The sequence below is a fragment of the Limanda limanda genome, chromosome 3, assembly GCF_963576545.1.
Source record: "Limanda limanda chromosome 3, fLimLim1.1, whole genome shotgun sequence".
Taxonomy (NCBI): domain Eukaryota; kingdom Metazoa; phylum Chordata; class Actinopteri; order Pleuronectiformes; family Pleuronectidae; genus Limanda; species Limanda limanda.
In genome coordinates this window covers 31,972,553-31,997,902 of record NC_083638.1, presented here as the reverse complement: position 1 = coordinate 31,997,902, position 25,350 = coordinate 31,972,553, and the positions used below count along the sequence as shown (strand labels likewise).

The following is a 25,350-nucleotide window of genomic DNA, read 5'->3' as shown; positions in this document are numbered from 1 at the left end:
AACCTTGATACATTTTACCCTAAGGCAAATAAGAACGCTTTAGAAAGTTTAATTTGAAAGAATCATTTAGTTTGGCTCATATTAACAGATGCAATTTGCCTGGCTCGACTTAACTAATAAAAATAAGCGAGAGGGAGACAGCAGCCAGATACAAGTTGGTTTAGGAAGATGAGAATGGACACAGTGTCATTTACTGTTATGTGCTTGTTTAAATGAAATGCAATGCTGTTCTATCACTGCCCATATCAAAGGCGAGCTAGTTTCAATAACCTTACACAAATACCCCCCAACATTATTTTTTTTCAGTGAAACATAACACATTGGACATCAGATTCAACTAACTTGTTCAATCACATTTTACGATGTAGATTCAAGGGATTCTCACAGAAACTCAAATATCACTGCAAAGCAAAATAAACATTGTCCTTAGCTCCGTTGCTGCCATGGAGATGCCAGATTTTTTTAACTATTATCTCATGTTTGTTCGCCACTGAGGCGTTTTCCATGATGGCCTCAGCTGATGAGGTATGTTTAATACTTTACTGAGACAGTATTAAACAAACTGGATGGTTATATTTTCAAACTTCACTTAACAGTGCTTCAAGGTGCTTCCAGAAACTTTTCTGTTGCTCTGCACTTGGTCACCCACTTTGTTGCTCTGATTGGGTTGTTGGGGCCGTTAAAAAAATGAACCAACAGGTTCCAGACCCATTTGCAAAGGTCTGGCCATGGCAAGGTATATCACTGTGTAATTCTTGTCACCTCATTTTCAATGGCTATAGCAGAATTCTGCTCAATATTCCATTTATATTGCCCTCAAACTACAAGGATATAAAGTCATATATATCAAACATTTTTGATATTATCGATTTGAAAATCATGGCTTTGAAGGATTATTTGCAAATGCCTGCTCAAGGACATACACCTACACACAGACACACACACACCCACACACTTTAAATTAGCAAAGCATTAAGACCCAGCACATTCATCTGGCTTGGTTTAAATGACAGCTCTCATCCTCCTCAGCCCACATGTCCCCTGCCCCTGGCAAATCTGACTAAAATGTATTGTTCTCTTCTGAGGATTTAACGCCAACACACTCACACACACACACACACACACACACACAGAGCTCAATAATGATGGTAGAGGAGACAGAAGAGGCCACAAGGGAGCATGAAAAGCTGACTGGAAATTAATCATCATAAATCTTACAATGGGGAACGATGTTAGTGCAATCCAGTTTGATTAAATGAGAATTTTTGAATGACAGTTTCCAAATCATTACAGAATACAATGATCGAGACAAATTGGGCAAAAAGCCTCATTAGAAGTATAATGCATTGTGTATTAACAGGCTGCTATAAATGCATAAATAAGGAGAGGAAAGAGGAGAGGAAAACAAGCTAAATCCTTCCAGTACTTTCATGCTGCAGAGCAGGTGGATGACTCCATATCAGGGAAAGCCAGTGCCATTCTGCACCCCTAACCTTGGCCTTTATGCTCTGCAGCTGAAGGCGCAGGCAGTTAGACTAGATAAAAAGTCATGTGACCTGGATTAAACTGCTTTATATGCTGAGCTGCATCTTTATGCTTAAAATGTAATTTGCAAGGGGGGGGGGGGGGGACAGGCTACCTCCTGGTAAGTGTGATGTGTGTCTTCAACTGTGTGGATATATACACACACACATTGGAGACTAGGCATTGCAGTGCAGAGCAGCCACATTTTCTTGAAATTACGACACACACTGGAATTTAACAGACCACCGCAGAACAATGGAGGATTATGGTCTTGATTATATTGAGTAAACTGTTGAGGCTGTTGGATGCACGTCGGTCTCTCTCACATCTGATGCTAAAACTACTGCGGATTTTCCTTCATCTATATTGTATTCTTCCTCATACATTTTCATCAACCTTGTTGTGCCCTTGTAAATTTCCTAACTGTTTCTGTGTGATTATAACACGTGTGTGACCTTGTTACTCTTCAGATGTGTTTTTTCGCTGCTCTCTGCCTGCTGTGTGCTTTGTTCTTTTTTTCTTACATTTCTAATTTCCTGAATACTCCAAAACATTCCTCCAAGAAGAGCTGTTACCAGTATTGGCTTTAACGAAAACATAGGAGACTGGAAAAGTTTACCCTCAGGACAGAGGAAAGTTTCAGAGCCCTGCCACAGACGGTTGCCTGAGAAAAAGATACCTCCCCTCCTTTCTTGCTCAACTGAATGCACCAGCTGTGCCATGCTCAGTAAGAAAATCACAGAGCTTGAAGAAAGAATTCCTCGACTCTGCCAAATACACAAGGAGGAAAAACTTATTCAAACTTGTTTAGTGCTTCCCACGCTACTGGTCCAGAACCAACTGAACTTCACATTCAGGGACATGAAAGCGCAATGAAAAGTGGCTTGGGAGCCCCACACTGGTGACTATGCTGTAGCTTCCAGACCCTCTTGAGATCAACAATGCCTTTGGTACACTTAGCTTTGTTGAGCATAAGGCCCCTGGTTGGCAAGCCAATGTTACTTAATGTTTTTATATATTAAGAAAACCTTTATTTAATGTTTTTGAAAGTTGGTTAAATGAATCCAGTAGTGGTGCTGTTCCCGTAAACTTTTAGTGAAGCTCTGGAACACTGAGAAAATGGGATGGTCTAGCCACTTTATTTAATAAGAAACACATAACAGTGGTCATACAGAGACTTTTGTATGTTCTGTATGTTAGATAGTGCTTGATCGTCAAGCAATAGTAGCAATCGTCTACTGTTATAGGGATTTTAATAATCATATTGATAATCGCAATGATGGTTCTAGTGCAAATTAACTCGTGTACATCCTGTATAACTTTAGACGTTTCCTCCATGTGAAAGACTCAACAAATAATAAGGAACATGTTTTAGTCCTAATTATTTCCAAAGGTCTACACATTTCTGATGTTGTGGCAGTAATGGCTGGTGTTGGCCCGAAAGGGCAACACCAGCCATTACTGTGTGTTTCTTCTTTTAAATGACCGTGACAGCTCATACTAGCAGCGTCAAAACAAAGGTAACAGAAAGCTTTAACTAAATCACCTAAAAAAGTTTTACCCAGGCTTCTACACTCACAAAATATCTGTGGGTTATTGATGCCGTTGCCCTATGAAGATCAAGGTTGTCTCTGGTAAGAAGAAAGCATCATGGACAGATAGCACACTGTAAAAGTTCATACAAAGAGACTGTAGACAAGCAGAATGCAAAGGGTGAAACACTTCAGGCTCATTGTGTCATCTCTAAAACTTGAAACTAAAATTAAGTTATTAATACATTTTTATTTACCCATTCACCTTACTTACTGGTGAAAAAGTCAAGCAAATATATTATTCTAAACTGAGCCTAAACATCTTGAGCAGAATGGCTATGTTGCCTGCGCCTTCACCTACAAGCATGTATTAAGATGTATTTAACTGCAAAGCATCAGGTGTACTACTGAGTCAACAGTTCAATAGCTGGATTTTATCCAGACAACAGTTCTGAGAATGCAAAGTTGCAAAAAATCAACATGCATAAGATACTATCAGTGAAAATAGACTAATGGGTGTGTCTTTCTGGCACTTTGTTTAATTGGTTCAATCATATTTACAAGTCAGGAACGATATTGTGTCAATTGAATGAATCATGAATGATACATTGATACACTGAGCAAAGACCAATTACTTGTGGAGGTACCCAGGGTCCATTCTCGAGTTTGTTTTATATATTGTTAACATCTCGTTTTAAGTAGAACCTTGTTGTCTTCATATTGTCCAATTTATTTTCCTCCATGTCACTAATTAAGTGCCTTGAGATAATGAATGTTGTGATTTGAAATGAAAAATGACTTACTGCTCCTAACCATCAATGTTACTGTGAAGCACTTAAAATTGTCTTGTTTTCTTTTGAATGTATTCTAATGTCTCCGATGTATTATTTGTGATTTACTTCCTAGCCTTTGCCTTATCTCTAAATTTAGGCTGCATAAATAAACTTGCGTTTAGGAGAAGTTATCATAAAAATGCCAGTTATTTAGATTTGATCTTTTGTTTATGCACTTTCAAAATTAAGTGTTTGAATTGGAAAAAAGCCACAATCCCTGTGTAAATAGTGTACAGCCACATTCTAAACTTCAGCAAAAAACTAATAGCAGGCTTCAACAGTCTGAGAATGTCAAGCTGCTCAAGCGAGTCATAGATATTTTGGAGGAAAATTTGTTTTCTGCTCCTCTTCCACCATAACCGCTCAGCAAGGAAAACCGTCGAAGAAAACACAAAGGAGGAACTTTGCACTACAAAGACTGCTCCTTAAGATGATGATTTTATTTACCCAGCTGAAGCCTCATAATAAACTTCGAAATTATTTTTGGCACAGGAGAACTGTGGATCTTCTCTTCAAATATTGTAAATTATGAAGAGATCTTTAAATGGCCCGAATAAATAAGAGGAATGATAATAACAAGAAATTTAAGATTTTTTAAAATGTATTTTGTTTACTTTATAAATGAAAAAAACTGCAGCCTACAGGGGTTCATCATAGTGGAGTGGCCCCAACAAAACTCAAGAACATCGCATGACTGCTTGGCATGCTACAGAAAGTTACTTGCTTAGGGCAATCAACAAGATAACTGTCTAGTAATTGGAGGCAGAGTAGGAGACACTTGAGTTACCCAAGCTTTTCAAAGTTTCCCTGGAGACTAGTAACAAAGGCCCGCGGCTTCCTGCTGTGGATTGAAGGTGAGCAGCTGGAAAAGGCAAACCAGTGTCCTAAGCATGGTCAGGGTATGAGATCATCTGTTCGATAGTCTCAAGTTTCTAGTGGGGATTGATTCGGCTGCATTAGTTAGAGTTAGAGTTCACTGGCGACCTGTTTACACTCAAGCAAAATCAACAAACACATTTTAGAAACTAGACAAAACATTTTTGAATCCAATGTAATATCTTATTTCAATTCAGAAGCAAATGCCAACGTAATTGAATCTCTGTGACAAAGCACTTCAGGAAAATCACTATTCACGCCTTCAAAACAAGCATGTAAACAGTCTGAGTGAGAGTTACAAGTAATGTTCAGTACTTCCTTGTCCCATATAGAAAGTTTGAAATAATGTTATAAAGTTTTCAGTCTGGGGAAGAAGTTTCTATCGACAGGACTAACGTTACATTGAAATAACCAATGTAAACACAGTGGGCATTGATCAATAGATCAATCTGTCAAATCTGCACATGTCACTAATTGGTTGATAATGGCTGTTAATGTGATAATTTTATTGGATACTGTTTGTCACTGTAATAACATTGGTTTGCTGCTGACCTTACCCTAATATTTGTCGTAGTGAGTGATGTTACAACCACAAATTAATGTGTTTTGATCTGGAGGGGGACACATCCAGCGAAGGGCAGTTGATATGTAGGGGTAGGGCCATGGGAGAGGGATTGGGACAGATCTGACTTTGTTACAGCTGAGGTGAGAAAGCAAACAGCACCAATCTCCTGCTACAGAAAGTATCTTGGCGATCAATCCTGCTTCATTATGTTGTGAAAGGCCATCCCAACAGATGCCTTAATATTTTGTCTCTATCTGAACCGTGCACTGGGAGCATGTTGGAGCTACCCCATTGAGATTGCAGTATTCTAGTTAACATGGTACCATGGTTAACATAGACCTTTTGGGCCATAGTCAATACAATTAATGCTCCTCATCTGGAGGGACTATATATAATATAATGTGATTTAATGTGATTTCCTGTATGGACATGGGGTTGGTTGTGAATTTATTCGGTCTTGTGTTAAAGCAGTCCTCTTATATTGACATTTTCATTGTCTTCACATTAAGTAAAAACAATCTTGGAGTGGGTGCGTACCACCTATCCTGTTGGACATGGGGAGAGATTCTGCCGACATCAAATCCTGAAGCTCCCCCTGCCATATCTCCATAGTCACTCATGGCTTATACTTTAGCTAAGTAAACTTTAATCAACAAATGGCTTAGAGAGTACCTACATACTTACATATGTAAAACTGAGGTTGGATGCAGATTCAGCCTCAGATCTCTTATTACTCGAGGTAATGTGTGTCCAAGGAAGACACACATTATTCATACCAAACATAGTGTGGGCTTATCCTCTGTACATTTAAAATCTCATATAAACACTACATCAATGCTGAGAGGAGATGAGTCAGAAACATCTGACTTATTTCACGAAGTGGCACTGATTGATTTCAGATCACATAACAGGCTAAAATAAAGCCATGAATGACAAGTAATTCAAAATACATATGTACATAACTATGCCTATGTATAGAGAAATCAAACCAATACGTCAATACCAAATCAATGCCAAATGTATCAAGGATGGCACAGATGTTTCTACTGATGTTTAAGTTGCTGGAGATGTGAGTCCTACAGACTGAAGAGGGCAGCATACAAACCCTGTTTATCAGTCTGATGTGAAATGGGAAGCTAAATGAAGGCAGACACAGTAACAATCACAACACCTGATGGCAGGTCCAGGTGCAGCAGCATGTCTACTGCAACAGTATGCAAACAGTGTCACAGAGCATTTCTAAACTAAAAAAGCAACCACTTGCAGCTCAAAGCAAGACATCTGGATCTGTACTCAGAATTCAGGGTGCTGTTATTGTTTGTGTATTGTGTGTGTGTGTGTGTGTGTGTGTGTGTGTGTGTGTGTGTGTGTGTGTGTGTGTGTGTGTGTGTGTGTGTGTGTGTGTCTTTTCTGTTAACTGCACATTAAAAAAGGTTTCAATTTTCCAGCAGCATGTCTGGTAGCATGTAATAGGTTATGGCTGGGACATGAGGGTGGGATCGTACATAAACAGCTCAGGTTGAGCGAGAGCCTCAGCATGTTTTTGGACTGCTCTCAGAGGAAAACCATATATTCACAGGGAGAGCCTGGAAAAAGTGAAGTTGCTCATCAAAAGTTTATGAAAAAAGCAATATATGAACCAAGTACATAAATCATATGATATCAGTACAAATATTAATGTTATTATAATCTAAAATAATGTCCAAATTACAGTTGTTTAAAGGTTATTTTTTCTGATTTTAGAATTTAGGAAAAGATGGTGAATATCCCTTGTAGGTTGAAGGTCTTCTTAAACTTAAAACTCCAAGGTAAATCTGACTGGCTACTGCTTGTAGTACTAAAGCCATGTGGTTGCTTAGTAGATAAGACATCTTTACCTCTATGCCTTTTTAAACTAAACACTGTCCCAATATTAGAACATAGTACAAGATAGAGAATATCCCTAGTATGTTCTACCGCACTTATTAATGCCTACCGCTGTTGTCAATGATGGTCCAACAGCCCGTATAAATTTGTATCGGGACTCTGAGAGGATCATCTCCAGCCTTGTTTTGGTGCATTTAAACTCCTTGACGAGACTTGGGATAGGCAGCTCAAGGATACCATGTCCAACAGGCTGATGTTGCTCAGACATCTTGGGACTCCTAACCACTTTCTCACATAGGAGTAGGGCTGGGCAACGATTAAAAGTTTTAATCGCATGATTTCCCTGATTAATCACGATTAATCGCATTTGTATACGCAAAATCTAATAATGAATTAAAAAGTAGTGTATCGCGCAATTTTATTTTCAATGTTCTGCCATATGAACGAAAGTGCCATAACATTTGTTGTGCAAACACTTTTAACATCAGCATTTAATACAGTAGCAGTTAAATAAAATATTCAGTGTAAATCTCAACTTAACAATGTTATCAAGGCAAATACAAAGTTAAAGCTCAATGCCACTGCCAGGGCATTAATGTTATCCTCTTCGTTATGAAAAATGCATACTCCTCCCTGCGTCTAACGTAGTCTGCCGAAGCCTCGCTTCACTCGCTGTTTCGTTGAATGATTTGCTGATATCAACTGTGTGTTTTGCATTCAGGTGATATTTAAGACTGGAAGTACTCCGGTGATAAGAAAATTCACCATGGCAGTGGCTACAAATAACTTTGGTTCTGTCGACTCCGCCGTCTGGAAGAACTTTAAAATGAAAATGGCCATGTAAAAGCTCCGTACCCTTATCCATGGTTGTTTATCCGCCAATTATTTTCTTTTTTCCGGTTCCGCAGCAGTCAGCAACAGACTTTCACAAAATAAAAGCCTGACTTTCACAATAAAACAATAAATAATCAAACCTGAGTTAATGCGAGATAAAATAATTAGTTGAGTTAAATAAGTGATGAGTTAACTCGTAATTAACTAGTTAACTTGCCCAGCCCTACATAGGAGTTGATCTTTTTCTCCATGTTCTCAACGCTTGTCATAGGAATGTCAACTACTGTAAGTGGCCACATCAGTCAGGGTAAAAGGCCAAACTGGAAGCACCAGGGCTTTAGCTTGCCAGGAAGCAAGGACTGGTCAATGTTTTTCAGACCTCTGTTGACATCCTGCTTCAGGACCCGCTCGCAATCTTTGAGGCTTGCATCATAACATCAACCAAGGCTTTTTATTGGTTACTCAGACACTGTTGGGATGGGTTATCCATTAATGTAGAACCTATAGTCTGATCTCTTACCTTTGCCTATTGAGATTCTTCTTGATATTGATGAATTGATTCTCATTCTGGCCCATGTGGTGTTTTGTTCAAGTTTCCCTAGCAACCATGTGGTGCATGGTGCTGTTGTGAACAGGGTTGTCATGTTGTCCATGATTGTTGTTAATTGGACCCCAGATTTCTGTCGCTCGCTACCTACTACCCATTTTGAAGCTCTAATAATCATCTCCATCGCCATAGTGAACTCTGGTAGGGACAAAGTGCAGACAGCCTTGATGTCCTCTTCGAGAAGCTGCCATATGGTGGTAAAACTTGGTGTGTTGATGCAGAATTGCAGATCTTCGAAGAAGGCTTTACTCAAATTTGTGATATTCTGTGGTACTTTGAAGAAGTCGAAAGCAGAACAGAGGATACTATGTGATACTGACCCAAATGTATAAGCGAGATCTAGGGAACCAGCAGCTTGATTCTTACTAAATAGCTTGTCAGGCTTTGGGCTGTGACACTAAAGAAGATCTTGCCTTCTACACTGAAGAGATTGATAGGCCGAAATTGTCCGATGTTCGAGGATTCTTCCTTTTTTGGAATCAGTACTCCTCCGGCTCTTGAAATGATGAATGGGAATCAAATAGAGAAGTAGAGGTGGGATGATCTGACTCCTCATCATAACATCATCCTCAAATACTGGAGGTTGTCTATATGATGGTTTGGTTTGTAAAACTTGTGACAAATAAGGAGTGCCTAACTTCTGCTCATTATTTTTCCAGTTCACTGCCAAGTCAGGCATGATTTCAAAACTACAAGTTTCAATAATGTATTATGAGGTAAATATGTATCACTTGCCCAAGCCTTATCCTGCAATGTGCAGCCAATATGTTTAAAAATCATACAGATGTAATTCCTTGAAATACCTTTGACAGGGAATCTGAGGATGGCAAACCAAAATCTAAAGTTGTAGGCAGAGCCTCAGTCAGTGTTTTATAAATCTGAATTATGATTTTTATCATGAAGTACATCAGATATTACTATTAGTGGAAAGCGCCGTGTGACATGTATCGCTCCTGCGAAGGTTGCTTTTGAGCGGAAAATAACTGTAGCCAACATGGTCTTCTAGAAATTATGTTTGACTACTATAGCCAATACATAGTGAAGAAAACTTAATCGCAATTTCATTAAGTTTTCTATTAACCTAATGTGGATATGTTAATCAACATATTTGGCAAGCAATTTGGCTGTTGTCGTTCTTTTGTATAATTGCCAGATGTTTGAATCATAGTATGCTTGAGTTTTAAAGTTCTCTTTTTACTTTGTTTGCTATTTCGTTGATATGTGTGAATGCAGATTGTTTAACAGACCATTTGCTGACCTTTACAATGTTGGCGGATAATTGAAAATGCAATCTACACTTTAATGGGTGAGAATTAATTGAAGGTGCTGCATTACTCATAATCATAAATGTCACAAAATCAGACAGACTATAACAAAAAAGCACTAAGAGTCAAACTTAAGTGTGTGTTTGTGTGTCTCTGTGTCTGTGTGTCTGTTCCTGACAAACTAAAAGAGAGAGAGAGGAAAAGCTTCAACTCTAGATCACTAGCGACTGCCAATTTGTTTTAACCTCTGCTCTTTTACAGTGTGACATTCTTTTCCACAAGAAGATTCTGTCTCTGCTAATTATTTATTTCTTGTATCTTTGTGCCATTAGAGAAAATCATGTGTTTGTTTGTTGGCTTTGCTGGCTAGTCTCTGATTCAAACAGAACTTGCACCTCCAAGAGTTCCACTGCTGTCTCTATGTTTGCATGTTAATGTGTATTGTTCCACAGTGACATCTTTGTTCATTTTATAGCTTCAGATGAAGAAAAAAAAGACAGATGTGGGGCATTTCACGTTATTATTCCAACTTGTGCAAAGTGCTGTGGGAGAGAAAAAAAGACACTGTAGGAACAGTACTCATGTGCTATGAGATTTGGAGTGATACTGCTTGAGCTTAAAGCATTATGAATTTCATGGTACAATGACTTGTAGAGAGTGGTGCCTTTTTTATCCCGCAAATATCAAATGGCTGCTGTTCTCTACCTGATCTACATAACTGTGAAGTCTCAAAAAGAATTCCCAAATGGTTTTAAAAGCTCTGCTCCTGTAGTATTGGACACATTCTATATTGTCTCTAAACTTGAACCAGTATGAGAAAACAGATTTACAAAATGTGGTGATAGACCACTTATATTATGTTATAAGTGTTGTGTCAGTCTCTACATCAGACAAGACTCATTTATTATGGCTGCACTGCTCCATCAAATACAATATTCTTAATGTGTTTTGCATCATTATCAAACTTCAGCATGACCAAAAAGGTTGTAACCCCACTTAGCAGATCTATGGCAGACTGGACAGAGGTCATATGTTCTTACCTGCAGTCTTGGCGAGGGTTGGCCACATATCCTGGGTACGCTCCGTCAGTGATGTCACGGCACATTTTGCTGTCTCTGTCTGAAGGCAGCAGCGTCCCTGCTCGAACCATCAGACCCAGACAGTGGTCAAACGTGTTCCTCTCCTCTGGACCATCCTCCATGAAAAAACAGTGGCCTAGTGTGTCATAGCCCACCACATCCTTTACCTGTGTGCGACAAAGACATTGAATATATATATGTATCAATACGCAGTACGTTTTCACACATCACACATTTACAGTGTTCAGGTTCAGTATGTTTCCAAAGGACACTTTGGAATGCAGGCTAGAGATGCTAGGGATCGAACAAACAACCCTTTGGTTAGTGGACGACCTTGTCTACCTGCTGAGTGACAGCAAACTATCAACATGATTTGTCTTGAAAGTATCAACTCTCCACAAGACCAATTATTACAGTTATCTCCATCCTCTGTTAAATGCACGATTGTCATCATTATTAACATTTTAACATTTTAGCACCATTTTCCATGAAACATTAACTGACTCCTTACCAAGTGACTGTGCATCTTGACAGCTGAGTCTGAATCACCATCCTCCTTAGAGTCTCTGGGAACAGGCTCCATTGTGAATATGTGGAAGGACATTCTGTTCTTTAAAATGGTTCCTTAATCATTCACAAGAGCATTAGCTGTAAATGCCTTTTATGCCTCCACATTGTTGGGCCCATCGAGTATTAACATTAGAGAGCTTATGTGGGTGAGCTGGCTGACTTCCTGCTGACTTCCTACGCACACTAATGGCTTTAACTTCCATTGAAACATATGGATCAAACTGTGATTTTATAAAGAGCCACATGGGAGGATCAGTCACAAATGTATTCATTGTTTCTTTTGAGCTGTTTCTTTTATTGGATGGTGTTTGACAAGAAAAATTGGTCACTTAGCTCTATAATCTGTCAAACTGCGTTAACATAATTGTTGCACTAAAAATATCTCTGTTAATGAGATTTTTTTTTACATCAATTTCTGGTTTATAAGGTATATCTAACATATAGTTAAGTTGTGTTCTATGTTCTGTTTAATCTTGTATGTCATTAGGGGAGGGAGTATTAAAAGTGGCCTGGCAAAAGATGGCTGATGGAAAAGAGTTTTGGCTGTGGTCAATAACAATTTGTATCAAAGGGCAACATACTGTATGTGTCTGAAGGGGACAATGGGACGACTGCTACGTATGCTCATTGGCTTTCTTACAAATTCAATTTGATATGTATAGCGCCTAGGGATGGGTATCGTTTGGTTTTTATCCGATACCGGTTCCTAACTGATACTTTTAAAATGATACCGGTTCCTAAACGGTGCCTGAACCGATACTTTTTTCAAAAAAGTGCACAAAACGATGCTTGACTAAGAAAGGCTTTTTTTATTGCCAAATATATTAACTGTTTAAAGTAGATTATAAATATAAATAAATACAAAACCCTTTTTAACTTAAAACTATGAATAACATACGAACTGTTAACAAAAGTTTACTTGAATAAATAAAAATAAATGCAAAACACACACACTCTGACTCGTGACTCTGACTTCGGTGCCTGAGCCAAATGAAGACTGAGGGTCGCTGTTCCATCACTCGGAGACCCCCGTGTCTCCGCGGCTGGGGCTGTCGCAGGGGGGCTTCGGCCCCCCGCCTGTGCCCCTAACATGCGGTCGCTTTTATGAAACATTTCTCGGCGTGGTCTTCGTTCCTCCCACCCCGAGCCTTTCCAAGCCGACCCGGAGCAGCTCGCGACGCAACGCCACAGAGGAAATGCGCCCGGCGGGGGGCAGCCAGCGCCGGGGAGAGGTCTCACGAGTTTGGGAGAGGTCTCACGAGGAGATCCTCCCCCCTCACCTGCACGGAAGCCCTGACGCACGCGGGGCGCGGGCAGCGCGGGGACAAGAGTCTGTCCACCGGCAGCCGCGCCCGCGGGGGCCCGACGGGAGCCGCCGCTTCCCGTGAAGGAAGGAGCGGAAGTGTGAGGAGGCGGGACGAGCGGAGACCTCAGGCTTCGATTGGCTCAGGCACCGAAATGAGGCACCGAAATCTCCGTTGCGTTTCGGTCCGGGTAGGTACCGGTTGTATTGGAACCGGTTCCATATTGGAACCGGTTCTCGGTACCCAACCCTAATAGCGCCAAATGAATATATATAATTTACATTATCTCAAGGCACTTTATATAGAAGATTAACAAAGAGTGAGATGAGGAGAATACGTATGGTTGGGAAAAATGTGGCCCATTCAGACTAAAGTTGCCAGAGCCCAGCCTTAGATATGGAACACCATAACACAATCCCCAGTTGGTAAAACCTAAACTTGTAGTTATTAAATTTGTACATATTTAACTATCGAACCTTTGATGTCTTCAAACAGAAATAACCTTTTCCCAACACCTACAGTCTTTATTTTACAGACATAATTGCAATACATCAAGTAAAAATGAATCTAAGTAAAAATGTCATAACTGACCAGTAGCCCATTGGAACCATGGATGGTTACGCAGCGAGAGAAGGAGTGGTGGATGGACAGATCTCTGACAGATGTGGGGGGGTTGTAGCCTCCCTTCTCATCCACGTCTCCATTCATATGGAAATGAACGGGGTAGTGTCCCATTGTCTGCTGGCCCATGTGCTGCAGCTCCAGCCCAGATATATGAACTGCCCTGAAGCCTCGCTCCACCTGATGAAAGAAGATATAATTCAGACACCTCTGCAGGGAGATCAGGTCACCTCATCACTCCAAGAACAGCTACAACTGTAATCACTAGGCACAGAAAAGAAAAGCAAATTGGGATACTGAAATGCAAAGACAAAACATATAATCTGAACAGTGGGTGTTTTTTTTAAAGTAGAATATCAAAACAAAAAAATAAAGGGGGATGATACTGACAGAACAAGGGAAAAGGAGGGCATGAGATGTGGAGGGTGAAGAATGAGCAATAAATGTGTGGATGGAGGAATGGAGGAAAGAAACTGTTGGGCAGAAAAGTGAAATGATGGATAGAAGAAATGAGAAGAGAATTTTTCAAAGGCATGATGGGGAGGGAGTTGCAAAGATAGAATAGAGAGTTTATAGATGAAGGAAGAAAGGAAAGAGGGAAGATATGGGAAGCTATAGCGAGAGGGGGCGGAAGCATGGAGGGAAACAGGAATTGACTAGAAATTAAAGGGGAGGGTGGGAAGAAGAACAGAAGGAGGTTGCAGTTTTCTGGCGAAAAAAATTCAGGACAGTCGAATGGCACGGATGGACAAATAAGATGTAGAAAGTAAGGAAGCAGAAAGATAAAGTGGTATGGAGGAGAAATGCAGGCCGGAGGCTTTGTTGAAAAATTTACACTAAGTAGAGGGCATGGGGAAGAAGGTAGAAGTGTACGTGGGACAGAGAAATTATGTAACAAACAAAAAGAGATGGAGAGAATAGAGGAAAAGAAGAGAGGATGAGAAAAAGGAGAGATGAAAGGAGGTTTTAGAGGCAGTTAACATGACAGAGTCACTGAATGAAGAAGAGGGACAGATGGAGATTGATCAGGGAATAAAAGACAGAGCGACTCACTGATGAAAAGCTGCTTTGTTCCACAAACTCAAACCACTGTTGCACCATATAGTAACAAAACCTCCTAACTACCATTGTTGGTGATTTTTATTGGGACTTCAGTTGATCAAATAAAAAGGACTTTGATAATACGCACAAAAAAAACGTTGTTTATGAAACAATTTCAGAAATACAAGTACTTCTCAACGGATGACCTGATGATGTTCATGGAGATACAAGGTTTTACAGTTAGAAAAATCAAAGCAGAATTGTCAGGGGTGGGAGAGGTTGTGAGGCTTCTCTGAAATCTCACCGGGGCTTTCCTTCCTGTGTTGCTTGTTCGTGCTGTTCACACACCCATGCATGAGAATTATGTCACATGAGCTGTTATGGAAATTCATAATAGGATATGATAGCTTGCCTTGGGGAGAGAGAGACATTAGCAATACAACCACAGCTCTCTCTATCTCTCTCTCTCATCTGTCCTTTCCTTTCCCTCAGTGTCTCTCTCCATCCTCTCTTCTTTACTCTTGTTGACAGGCTGATCCACACAGCATAAACACATTTTCTCATTTTAAACCTGTGCGTAGACCTTCACTCTGCAGTGGATACACATATGAACTAAATAAAATTGATCTTCTCATTATACTCTGGAGTATGATCTGTAGTGTCGGACTGTTCCTTTCACTAATATGCACCAGTTACATCATGAGAAACTGAAGTTCTTCCTGACTCTTTCAGATTTCCTCTCACGCAATAATTTATTTTTCCCATCACACCCTCATCTTTGGGTCTGGGTCGGTGTCTGACCTCAGAGTAGCAGTGCTTCTTTATCATTAGTGTGATGCTCTGAGGGGTGGAGCAGGCAACAGTCTGACACACATCTAAGCTGTCTCCTTAGAGTCCAGCTCTGAACCAATCAAAAGCAAACTAACTACTTCGTAACCAACCACAGAACAGATATGTTTGCTTTATTTTATAGTCATTGTTTGTTCTCATTTAGTATTATGCACTTTGACTTTAAGGCAAATGTATTCATGATGAGAAGTCGTTGAATTGTAAAGTGCTGGGTAATTCAAACACCTGGGTAAAAATTTGGTTAGGACTACATCCACTGATTTGTCCACTTGATTTGCCTCTAAGGAAAAGGTTTTAATTCCTTAATCAGCCCATTATTCACTGTATTTTAACTTTATTCTTCATATAACAGAGAGTAGTAAATAAATTATTAATTAATAGTCAAATTAAAAAAGGTTTATAGGCATGAAGCTGCATAGGTTTGCTTAAACAAAATATATCTTGCATCATCGATCTCGTTTAATACACAGGGGGTTACAAGAAACCAAGGACTGTCAATGGCGTAACAGTCCATTAATGCTGAATGCATTATATGACATACAGTACATTTATTCTGACAAAACCTTTATGCTCTCCTTTATTGAAATGTTTTTTATAATAAAAACAGAGTCCTGCTGTTAGGCTAAGGGAATAGGCTATAATGTGTTATTTTGGAAGCCATGACTTCAGACTTTTTTTATTGGTTAAGTGGAGGATTGGTAAAATTAAAAAAACTAAGATGTGATGTAATTTTGAAGGTGAAATATCCATGCCTGTGGGTTTACTCTTTGTGCGCTGGTTTCTTTCCATAGTAGAGGTTTTTATCACCGATGACTCTAGATTCCCTCCAGGTGTGAATGTGAGTATGAATGTGTGTCTCTATGTGTTAGACCTGTGATTCCCTGGCAACTTGTCCAGGGTGTGCCCTGCCTCTCGCAGTGTGAGCTCCTGTTATGAAATGGATAGTGGTATTGGACAGTTTAGCAGAAATCCAGACTTCATTCAATGACAACATCCAGTGTCAATTATGTCTGATTGATTAAAATTGGTGCTTTCCACGATAAATGCAATCATCCACCACCCCAATCTCCCCTCTGCTACCTTCCACCTCACTACCCAAAAGACACATTACTTCCTGCAGTGGCACTAAGCTTTGGCACTAGAGCTGAATTGTGAGGTGCTGAATCATCCAGTGATACATTTTTTTTGTGATAACACCCAAACATTCACCCCAACCTCCTCCTTAAAGTGAAGTACAACCTATGATGCACATGTATTATCAAAGCAAAAGACCAACATCAGAGGAGCCATTGAGAAAAATATCTAAACACAGTCCACATACTGCTTTGTGTTTGCTCATTTGCCATGGATAGTTGCACAAACTTTCGGGGGTACTCGAGATAAGTTGAGTTCAGTAATATTATATTGCAAGTGCTGTTTTACATGATTACTGTTCATGATCCCTGGTGTACAAACGGGTTCCCCAGTGAATCACCTGGTTGTCTGTTGTGAATTAAAAGGTTAGGAAAAGACTGTACCTTCAAATGACCACCAAAAGTGTCGAAGTCGAAGAATTTGCAAGCCTCATTGCCGTAGCAGCCAGGCTCCATCTCCCCACGAACCAGGATGTTACGACTCAGCAGGCCAACTTCTGCCCTCACATCCACACCGTCCACCTCCTCACCCATGTGGATGAACTGAGCCTTACCTGTGTGCACACACACACAAACACACACACACACACACACACACACACACACACACACACACACACACACACACACACACACACACAAGAGATTACAACAAACACAAAATAGGGACATCTGTTGAAAACTGCTGCTCGGATCAACACTCATCATTCTGAGCACAGTCTCAACAGATGTCAATTCACACTAGAGAATAGTTCTGTGTATGTGTGAGTGTGTGTGTGTGTGTGTGTGGCTGAGCAGATGTTTCGGATTAATGCACCACTTGAGAGCTGACCATTAGTTAGAGTACACCCCAGAGCAGTAAACCAGTCAGAAACTCAGTAGTTCTCCACCTCACCTTCCACCCCATCCAATTTTAACTTGCTACATGTTCACACCTACCTGGCATCCAGGCCAATGCAAGCCATCTGTTAAAAAGATGTAAGAGGCTGTGATGCTGGAAGCATGTTGTTTCAGATACAGAAAATAGGATGGAATGCAATCCATATGTCAAGTTCAGAGATCAAAGATTCAGTGTGAATTCATTTGCATAGTGGTTTTTTATGACCTTCCCTAATGTGAACTTGCTGCTCATGTTGTTGCCATCAAAGAGTTGGACTTTCCTCCAACCTCTTGCTGCTACAGGAAGCTCAGAACAAAAGGTACAGTACACTACACTGTCCCCTTTTCCTGTAGCAAAGACAGGCCAAAGACCCTAATTATAACACAAGATGAGCTTTTGGTATTTTTCTGATCTGTCTGTCTATTATAATCATCTATTATAATAATAGGATGAACACAATTTTCTAACTTCACTCTGAACCACATGCTGTCTATAAAGCTCAATTGGAGGACTGTTTTAATATTCCTTGGCATTAGCGAACACTAATGCTCCGATGGCTATGTCACACACTTTTTGATTTGGGCTTAATGAGCTGCCAGAATACAATCGGACACAGCGACAGCTACAACACATGACAGCTATAAGTACCCCCCCCACCCCCCACCCCTCACACTGAGCCTTTCACTAGTTTAAAAGCTACAGCATTATGCTTGTTGCATGTAGTGTATCTCCTTTAGATGAGAAGAACAAAGAGGAGCCCATAAAAGGCAACAAAACAACACAGTAAGTGGAAGAATGCTGCAGAAACGATAACGGTTCAGTTCCTTGTGTCCTCCACTCCTACACATTCACATTCTGAACAACACAAATGTGCTGATTAGGTACAAACAAAGAGATGCCAGGAAAAGAAATGGAACCAATGAAATGTTCAAGTGTGAAATCTGAGAGACAGAAGCTCAGACACCCACATGCTTAACCTCTTTTCTCCTCCTACTCCTTCCACCAGCACAGCCAGGACACTTTCATTCCAGCTCAAACACTTCAACAGCTCAGGTTCACATACATTCATCTTTCATATTTCAGTTTACTAGAGTTTTAGATTTACTTAGATTCACTTTTTTCATAAACTGATGAGCAGCTCTTCATGTGCTATATAGATGCTGCCAGGTAAGATACAACCGGCTGCCTCGGGTACTGACAGAACTAACCCAGACCCGGATAAATATTTTCATATACCGATATTGATTTGAAAGGATTCACACACCATCACTTTCAGAGAGCAAATAATTCAACAACCATGTAGCTTATAGATGGAATAATTTTTAAACATTTAGTAGTGTTCATACTGCTGATGTAAATCTGGCCATAAATTAATCCAGTTCAAACATAGAGTAGTATACAGGTAGTGATATGTAACACTTCACAAAGCCAGCATGCAATTCAAGATAGAAAGCAGGAAACCACAAGAGTGGTGGCTCAAGGTGGAATTGCATGTCAAATCCTCCCATATGGTTTTAATGTGGATATATTTAAGGGCCATGTAATGTATCCACTAAAGAAGTTGTGATAGCTGTTAATGTGGTTTGTAAGTTTTGACAGACGTCTGTGGGCTGGTGAAAGATGTTAAAACTGAGCTGGAGAGACAGAGCCTGACTTTGTGAGTTTAGTTAAATGTCAGAGAGAAATAGAATAATGCTAAATACTTCACCACTGCTCCAGGCCATTGATCCACTCCACAGCGTTTATTTTCTACACCCATCATCATATAATGCCATTTAGAAGTGTCAAGAGTTCAACATGTAAAACCCAAGCACTACTTATTGGACTCAAACTGATAAATAGCCACAGGCCGTCTGTCTGTGTCTCAACAACACACCCTCAGTATTTGTGCATTACCTCAGGGGCTGGAGAGCAGACCGCATTGTCACGAAAATGGTGCAGCAAAGTGGCACAAGGGCAGGAATTAATTTAAAGGATAACAGTAAGGAGTATGACAGCTCTGAGGAGCAGCCCCAGGCTCTCAAAAATAGGATTTTCATTTTGGAAGGCCAAAGACCCAGTGACGTCAAAGAGCTGAGAGAAAACAGAGAGGAAAGGGGAAGGTAAAGGGGAAGTTAAATTGACTGATCTTCTGATGCAGCTGGGCAGGAGACAAATGCCAGCAGCTCAAGCAGAGATTTTAAATAAATAGACGGACCCCCGAATCCAAAGCGGAAGAAATGCTAACTTTATTTTTTTTGGTGCATGAATCTGTGACAGGATGCGACAGCAACGCGAGGATACGTCACATCACGTTAATGCTGACTTTTAGCTTCTGCAGGCACAGTCTTTTTTCCAAGTGACAAAGAGGTTTTTTTATTCATACACAAGAAAGGAGACAGCTGACAAGGCTGACCTGAAGAACACTGCTCAATGTGTGTGTGAGATGCAGAAGAATAAGGGCCTTTTATGTATGTGTTCATACTAGCTTGGCATTGGGTGGCACACACACACCGGACACACACACACAGACACACACCACCTTAAAAATGGAAAAAGCCCTTGCCCACTGTGGCTTAGGGGGTTGAGCAGTCGTCCTCCAACCAACCAGAAGGTCAGCAGTTCGATCCCAGTCCTCCCAATCTACAAGTGTCCTTGGCAAAGATACTGAAGCAAGAATGGCCCCCTAATAGACAAAAGTGCTGCACATATGTACTGTATGAATGTGTGTGTGAATGTACTGTAAAGCACTTTGAGTGGTCATCAAGACTAGAAAAGTGCTAAATCAATACAGACCATTTACAATTTCTTATTACTACATTATTACATGAGTTGTGATGACTACTCAGACCTTGTGTAATGTAATGCAATAATACATTTTCTGTCTAACCAACATGGGTGAGAAACAATGACAAATACATCAGCCTGAAGATATCATGGTGATGTTGATGCGATAAGATAGGGTCTTACTGTCAATATATGTCAACAGAAAACATTTGGAAGGTTGAGAATAAAATAGGGAAACAAATAAGATTGAAATAAGATGAGAAACCCTTCAGTTGTTTTGATGGAGCTCTAACTCAAAATGCTTGAGTTTACTGTGTTTTACCTGCTTCCATGTTGGTATGTGTAACTAAGCATTTGTTTATCCAGCTTCTACACAGTGACACAATTTACCTGACTGTTTCAAAGGTCACCTTGCCTTTCTGTGCCACTGATGTATTTCCATTGCTTGGTTTATGTGCTTGGCCACTTTTCATTATATTCCAACTGCTCTCACCTTTTGCTTTTATCCTTGTGGAAACACTTCGTAATAAAGTGGTTTGTGGTGTATGTGCTGTGAAAGTAAGGCTGACTCTACATGACTTGCCATTTCAATTTAGAAAAAAAATCCTTCAAATAAAATGAAAGATGTGTTTTTGTGAAAACTGTCTTTGCTACACCCTCAGTGCGTGGCCTAACATGTGCATGCCAACTCACAGCGGGCGTTCTGAGGCTGAGCTGTGAACTGTGGTGAGAGTGTAATGGTGGAAGCATGTGTGCATGGCCAACTGCCTGAATGACATTGCCATCTTTAGCATGATCTTAAAAATATAATATATTTCACAACTGGATGTAATATGAACATTTGCAGGATTATATTTTCAAATCAAAATATTGATGTATTTATGATTATTTCCCTCATGTCTCTGTATCTTGCTTTGTAATGTCATCCATTCAGATAGATAGAAGATTGAAGTGTTCACCTAGGAAGAGTTAGTGTCCTTCTCTCCTCACTGAGGTACTTGAGACAATAAGCAAATTACATTTAATGCAGCTGGGCAACATAACGACACATTCTCAAATGTTTGAGTCACTGACTAAATTGGATTGCTGTGATTTGTGTAATCTGCTTTTTTGTATTTTAAGTTAAGTTCAATAATAAATTCATGGAGGAAAAGCTCACAGGGTATTTGTCCTCCTTACAGAGGAAACTGAGTTGTGCCTGAGGCATCCCACAGGAGCTGGAATAGAGCAGAACACACCTCAGGTCTCTCTGACACACCTATTTTAAGCTAAGAACATCCCCTCTTTATTTTAAGCTCCAAAACAACCTGCCGTCTGTCTATTCAGATGATTCGAGTCCTCAGTCTCTGTACTCACTTACACTCTCCCCTCTGCTTCTTCCACATTATAAACAATTCCTGTTATAGAAAAGGTTTGACACTTCAGCTACAGTGACTTACTATCTGTGGTATCCCTGGCATACTAACTTCAGTAGAAGGATAGAAGCTATTGAAATAGAAACCAAACAAGAGGCACTACTGTTGTCTTCCACTGATGGAGACAGGCTCTGAGAGAGTAAAAGAAGGAGGGATGGAGGAAAGCTTGATGCAGTTATTACAATATTTCTGAAAGAAAGTAAACAGCTGCATATAGGATCTTTAAGAGGACATCCAGAAAGAACGAGTGGACATAAACATGACAACTGCACACCCAAAGACGTGCACTCTACAGCAAAATTAGGTTACCATCCAATCCCGCTCTGTGACATCGACATTCTGAGCATGGCCCAGTTGATTTAGATTATAAAATTCAGTTGACTCTAGGGTTTGTTTTGAGTAGGACTGTACAGATGTGCTGAATCCATAGTCCAGTTTGGACCTCGTTTTTTAGTTTTTTGTTTTGAGGGGGGTGTTTAGTTTGTGGGTTTTATTAAAACACCTACATTTGGAACAATGAAAACACTAAAGAACATGTTCAAAAAGCGGTTGTGTGTGCGAACCGGAACCGTGGATGTCTGGACTGGGGACTCAGTTTTGGTTTGTGAATTGTAACAGCCGTATTGTTGAGACAGTGATTGTAGAGGCTTTAGTCACAACGAGGCTTTGCTGGCTGCTGTTTCTATAGCAACATCTGCATTTATATATGATAAAGGGAATCAGCTCACATTTGATTATTGTAAAGTTTTTGTATTATAATTGTTGCACGTTACTAAGACACTTTATGTTGTGTTTTCATTTAATTTGCAACTGATCTGTACTTGGAGCACAGGGACATGCTAACTGATGGAATACACCTGCCTCGAACATTCACCTCCCTGGTGTTGAATATGACTGAATATAATAAAACAATATTTGTATTATTATGCATAAATGTAGGAAAATAATAATGCAATTTCCCAAACCCCATGGGTTGTCTTCGAAAGATATCAATTCAAATGGTGAATGTTTTTATTACAATTAAGTAGTTATCAAATTTGAATGATAACCCAGAAGGAGCAAAACCTTTGATGGCTGCATTGTAACACACTGCAGGTCACTGCTTCTCTTACCTTGGACCTTGACCTGGTTGGATGTGCAAGTTGGGCAGGGCAACAGGGTGAACTCTTCAGACTGGTGCATGGAGTAGTCAGTACTGGCCACCACCACTCGATCCCCTAAGCCCCAGCCCTCTGGTTGTTCAGCCAGCTCCAGGATGCTGCTGTTAGACAACATGTCGATGGATATGGAGGCTTGTGGACGAACTACAGAGGAAGGTGATAAGAGTTAGACCACACAAAATGACCGACACAGTCAAAGAGTCACACCAGTAAAATATCTGGTCCATGTATTGCATTGTGAGCATATTTAAGTATAATTTCCAGTGCAATAACCAGCCAAAGTCCAGAACTACATTCCCAAATGCCAGAGTTCATGATCAAGTTCCAACATAGGTCAGCTAGCGGAGTTTCCTGAATGGTCATTGCTCTCTTAAAATGAATTGGCACTTTTTAACCCTTTGAGGAATTTTTTCTTGAGCACCTACAGGGGCAAACCACATTTACTCTCTAATATCTAGTTTGGTTTGTTACCCAGACAGAGGCTGTGGTCATTGTGAAAGACACAAGCTGTTTTAATATGAGCACTTTAATCCCAAACTTTATTGGACAGAAACCGTAGGAGCTGTGTGTGAGTTAGTAAAACTGGACATTAAATGGACTTATAAAGCTTTAAAATCTGCTGATACCAGTCATAATGCACATGTTATGATGCAATGACATCATGGATTGATGTTGGAAACATTACGGTTCCAATGTTTCCAACTACAGCCACAATTTAGCATGTTGACCGTATACCTGTCCAGCCATTTACTAGGTTATGAATCAGCGTCACTCCACCTGGCTCAGCTAGTTTGTAGGTTTTGCTCTATTTTGAAAAAGAACACTGTGCTCCCATATTCCCACACTTTAAAGTCGGAAAATGATCATCATGTTTCATGCAAGAACAATACATCAGCTCCATTCATTGAAAAAAAAACCTCACAGGATGTCTGATTGAGAATCATTTGAATTTACTTAGATTTAGGGCTGCTTCACATTGTGATTATCTCACTTTTAGATTAAGAATGCAAATTAAATTCCCTCAGTCTTACTATCATTGTGCTTAGCTAGGTGACCTAGATGTTTTACCAATCTATCTCTCTCAGCCCCTCCTTGTGAATCCCAAGGTGTTCCCAGGCCAGATTGGAGATATACAATTGGGTATTGTTGGGTACTATAGATCTTCAGCATCAATGACAATGAAGAGTCTTATAAAAGAAGGTGTGACCCCACTTGAGCTCTGAGTCAGTCTGGGATCACATGAAGAGACAGAAGACACAGAGACAGCTTTAGTTCACATAACAACTGTGCAGATTTACCAAGATTCCTGTGAAAACGGACCTACAAAGTACCTTGAGAAACTACAATCTGCACAAGTGTACCTGGGGAGATGGTCAGACTGAAAATTGATTTGATAGTTTTTTTCCGTTGACAGTACCTTGTGTTTTAGTCAGCTGAGAAATAAAAAAAATGTATGGCAGTATTTTTGAAAGCATCTCTCCAGTGTGTTCAGGGTTTGTCCTTGGAACGACAAAGAGCTGGTCTACAGTTGTTCCTCCTGACTCTGAGGATCAATAATCAGCTGATGTCTCACATCAAGTGTAAGCTTTTCCTTGTGACTGAGCAGGGAGACACAGTTATATTTGGTATCAACCCTTATGTGATCCAGGATAATATAGCAATGTTATACATTTTATTTTAAACATGAACATAGATAAACCAATGTGGTGGGGAGAGACCATCAAACACTGTGGTCTACCAGTCCAAACAGTGTTGGTTACCAGGCTGTTAAGAAGAAATATTGTATCTTCATTCCACCTCAAGCCACCTCCCCCTCTAAGACAAACACACAGTGGGACAGATTACCAGTAAAGTAACCTCTCTCATACTTTCAACTGTTCATCAAAGCAGAAGATCTCTTCTATCAAATCAAAAATCAAAAACATGTTTGTTAGATTTTCTAATTCCAAGGAAGTTGCCTCACTGTTGTGGTGCATAAGAATCAAAACAATGTAAGAGATTATACAATACGCCAAAGGGTGTTCCACGTTTTATAATAAAACATCTTTATCTGCAATGTAAATTTGTATGCAGATTGTATTGTATTATTTGGCAAACTCTGCTATCGTAGCAATGGAAAACCTGCAACATTCTTTTGCGGTTCTCCTCATTGTGTCTTATTCATATTGAATGCAAAAACAACTAACTCTATGTAGTTGTCTGCAGGTTTCCAATATTTTGAATAATTTCAAAAGATGACATATTCACATTCAATATCATATAGACATAATAATAAATGCTGATAAAAACATTATTAGTGTAGAAATAGAGCTAACTTTCCTATGTCGTGTAGGGGAAAGGATTGTTGAAGCTGTTTTCCCTTCTGCTACGGATTATGAAGATGTGATTTATAGTCAGGCCTCTGCCTTCACTTTTAAACCCTTGGATGCTGTTCATCATTCTGCCTTTAGGTTTATTACTGGTTATGCTTTCGAACCTATCCTTGCATCCTGTATAAAAAGCTGGGTGGTCTAAAAGACGTGATAGGCATATGAATTTGTTATCTACAAAGCCCTGATTGGGAAACTGCCGTCTTATATCACTTCTATGCTCGACTTATGTTCTGGACCATATCAAACTGTCTGTAACTG

At 40.0% G+C, this 25,350-nt stretch overlaps 1 protein-coding gene across 1 annotated transcript in view; it reads right to left on the bottom strand.

The window, feature by feature from the left end:
- cemip (cell migration inducing hyaluronidase 1) overlaps positions 1-25,350 on the bottom strand; it is an 82,950-nt gene that overhangs the window by 28,944 nt on the left and 28,656 nt on the right. Inside the window, exons 10-13 of the mRNA XM_061068128.1 lie at positions 22,673-22,864; positions 16,884-17,053; positions 13,447-13,656; positions 10,943-11,148 (exon numbers count right to left, since the gene is read on the bottom strand). Coding sequence (XP_060924111.1) covers positions 10,943-11,148; positions 13,447-13,656; positions 16,884-17,053; positions 22,673-22,864 — 778 coding nt within the window. The remainder of the gene's footprint in view (positions 1-10,942; positions 11,149-13,446; positions 13,657-16,883; positions 17,054-22,672; positions 22,865-25,350) is intronic.